Source organism: Bos grunniens, chromosome 11, assembly GCF_055505025.1.
Source record: "Bos grunniens cultivar Pamir isolate PY7600 chromosome 11, Bosgru_T2T1.0, whole genome shotgun sequence".
Taxonomy (NCBI): domain Eukaryota; kingdom Metazoa; phylum Chordata; class Mammalia; order Artiodactyla; family Bovidae; genus Bos; species Bos grunniens.
In genome coordinates this window covers 12,023,328-12,026,314 of record NC_141175.1, presented here as the reverse complement: position 1 = coordinate 12,026,314, position 2,987 = coordinate 12,023,328, and the positions used below count along the sequence as shown (strand labels likewise).

Below are 2,987 nucleotides of genomic sequence, written 5' to 3'. Positions count from 1 at the left end.
GAAAAGAACTCGGCGCTGAAAGGACCCTTTGGAGGAAGAGATCCTCGCACGGGGGTCCCCCGGAGACCGGGAAGGGGACGGTGGGAAAGAGGGGACCCGAGGGGCAGGGGACGCCCCCACTGACGGGACTGGAGGTGAGGGGGGCCGGTGGAGAGGGGCCGGTGCGGAGGGGATCTGAGAGGGGGGGTAGGATTCGCGCTGAGGGACGGGGCCGGGGGGAGGGGAGGCCTGTGGTGAAGGGACAGAGGGGAGGGGGAAACGGAGATCGGGGTGGAGGGAGCCAAGCAGGAGGAGGATCCGCGCGGAGGGGAGTCCGCGGGCGGCGGCGGCGGCGGCGGGGGGGTGGTGGGGGGGTGGGGAGGCGAAGGAGGATCGGCGCTGAAGGGGGACCGGGGTGAAGGTCCGCGCTGAGGGAACCCGGGGCCGCCGCGGCTTCCCAGAGAGAGAGAGAGAGAGAAAGAGTCAGCTGAGAGGAGGGGACTCCCCGGGGTAAGGGGACAGAGGCCCGGTTCTAGCCGGGCCGAGACTTTGCACGCCCCTCACCCACCGTTGCGCGGCGGCGGAGGGAGCGCGGCGGGCGGCTCCAGGAACCCCGCCGAGCCCCCGCTGCCTCCCCCTCCGCTAGGCGGCCGTTCGTCCCGCTCCATGCGGTGGAGCTCAGGGCCCGCGCTCTGTTCGCTGCTCCGCCATGACCGGCGCCCTCGTCGCCGTCGTCGTCCGCCAGGGGGAGGGGGCTGTCAGGGGCCAGCGGGCTCCCGGCCGCGGCGCTCTCTGGGCCCCGAGCCGCCGGGCTCCGCGCCCCTCCGCGCCGCGCCCCCTCAGCACTGGCCAGCTCCCACCCCCGACGTCACGCGCCGCTGCCACGCTCTGCCCTGCGGGGCACGCTGGGAATTGGAGTCCGCCGGAGGAGGCCGGCCACGCTGGACCCCACCAACTGAAGGGGTGGGAGGAGGGAAAAGCGACCTTGAGAAGGGGAGGCCAAGGCCTGTTAATACCACGAACCCTGATGAAGACTTCCGGTACAAGTTGAATAAAGGTTACTTCAGGACCTTCTCTTTATTATGACTTGTCCGTGTATTCAACCTTCCCTATGACGCCTCGGATCCCCCCACTCCGAGAATGAGTCTTTCCTAGGAGGCGGATCGCCGAGGAGCCGGGTGAGCACGTGCAAAGAGGCCCAGCCCCGTAGGCGGGTCTCAGAGGGGGCGGTGTTTGTAGGTATTCACGAGGGCCTTCCTCCGCGGCTTCGGGACAAATTGGACCCGAGATTAAAGGACCGGAGTTTAACTCGAGGTGACCGCGTTCGTATGCAAATGGAATCTATAAAACTCTGCTTTCCGGGGTACTCTTTAAAGCCTTTTTACCTCCGGGTGGGCGGGAAAGACTGAAGTTTCTCTTCCTCCTCTTTCATTTTCCCCCTGCCCAAAGAACGGAACAGAATGGCAAACTAAGCTTCAAGCCATTCGTGCTATTAAAGAAACTCAGGCTCTTTACTCCTGGGTTCTTGAAGCCCTTCGTTTGAGAGCGTCCTTCCTCGGTCTTGGTCGCCTTCCTTGCTCCTCAGTTTTCCTATCAATAAAACGGGGTTAGACTAGAGACGGGGTCAAATTGGAAGATCCCAACCTCCCCCACCCGTGCTCCTTGCCTCAGTTTCCCAGAGCACAATCCCGGATTTTGCAGTTTCCGCTGCAGAGCCCACCTACTACTGCCACCAGGTGGCGCGCGGCCATCAGCGTCTGGGCTTGCCCCGGGAGTCCGCCTTCAGCGACCGTCTCTGTAAAGGGCTCATCGTGGCCGCCTCCCAAGGTCTAACCAGGCTCTACCTGGTCTGTTCCAAGACAAAGAACAAGAACACTGATTCCTTGCCCGCCTCTAGTCTCCCGGGTTATGCCGCAGCTTCTTCACTGGCTGCCCACTCCCCAGCTTGTCTCCCACCCTGACTCCCACCCCGCCTTACCAATCCGTCGGCTTGTCTACGTCATTGCTTGCTTATTAATTTTTAAGTCCTTATACTGGCATTCGCACTCCTGCCTGATGTGACCCCTTCCACATTTCTCATCACACTCCTTCCCTCACCTGCTTGGCAGGATGTTGTGTGATCCGTCCCTGTATTTACGGGTTGAGTGGCTGTACCTTACCAGCACCGGTTAACCTGTACTGCATCCTTAATCTGTAACTGCTACTGTTCTGCGGAGAAGGCAATGGCACCCCACTCCAGTACTCTTGCCTGGAAACTTACGTGGATGGAGGAGCCTGGTAGGCTGCGGTCCATGGGGTCGCTAAGAGTCGGACATGACTGAGCGACTTCACTTTCACTTTTCACTCTTATGCATTGGAGAAGGAAATGGCAACCCACTCCAGTATTCTTGCCTGGAGAATCCCAGGGACGGAGGAGCCTGGTAGGCTGCAGTCCGTCGGGTCTCACAGAGTCGGACACGACTGAAGTGACTTAGCAGCAGCAGCAGCAGCTACTGTTCTGAGAGTTTGACATTAACTCCGTGTTCTCTAAACCTCACATCTGCTTTATGAGGAGCTTTAGCTCCAATATTGCCCCTATCATATACTGACGAAATCATCCGTCCGTGATGGGGATTCCAAACCCAATCGGTCAAACACCAGAACTTGAATGCTTGGCTCCTTCACACTGTTGGCTTCACCCAGTCCACTCCCAAACTCTTATTCATCTTTCAAGATCCTGTTCAAATATCCTCTGTTGGATATTCATATCTCCCACCAGGGTACACCTAGATCCCCAGTTTGTCCTCTTACTGCTGTTGAGTTCTCTGTGGACTGTGACAAATGATCTCTGTGTGATTGCCACCTCACTACTATTCCCCAGCTCCAGAGGGGAAGGGGAGTCCTTAGAGTAGGGGCGGGAGGTGGGGGTGTTGAGCCGGGGAAGGAGACAGAGGAGATGGGTCTTCGGGGCCATTCCTTCAGCTCTAGGTTCTAAGATGAGTTAGGATCAGATGGCCTTCCTAGAGCCA

General features: G+C 59.4%; 1 protein-coding gene across 4 annotated transcripts in view; it reads right to left on the bottom strand.

Moving 5' to 3' along the window:
* Window positions 1–826, bottom strand: part of NR6A1 (nuclear receptor subfamily 6 group A member 1) — a 226,694-nt gene extending 225,868 nt beyond the window's left edge. For all 4 annotated transcript variants that reach the window (XM_086325243.1, XM_086325244.1, XM_086325245.1 and 1 more), the window contains exon 1: window positions 548–826. In XM_086325243.1, coding sequence (XP_086181369.1) covers window positions 548–647 — 100 coding nt within the window. In that variant the 5' untranslated portion in view covers window positions 648–826. The remainder of the gene's footprint in view (window positions 1–547) is intronic.
* Window positions 827–2,987: the final 2,161 nt, after the last annotated feature.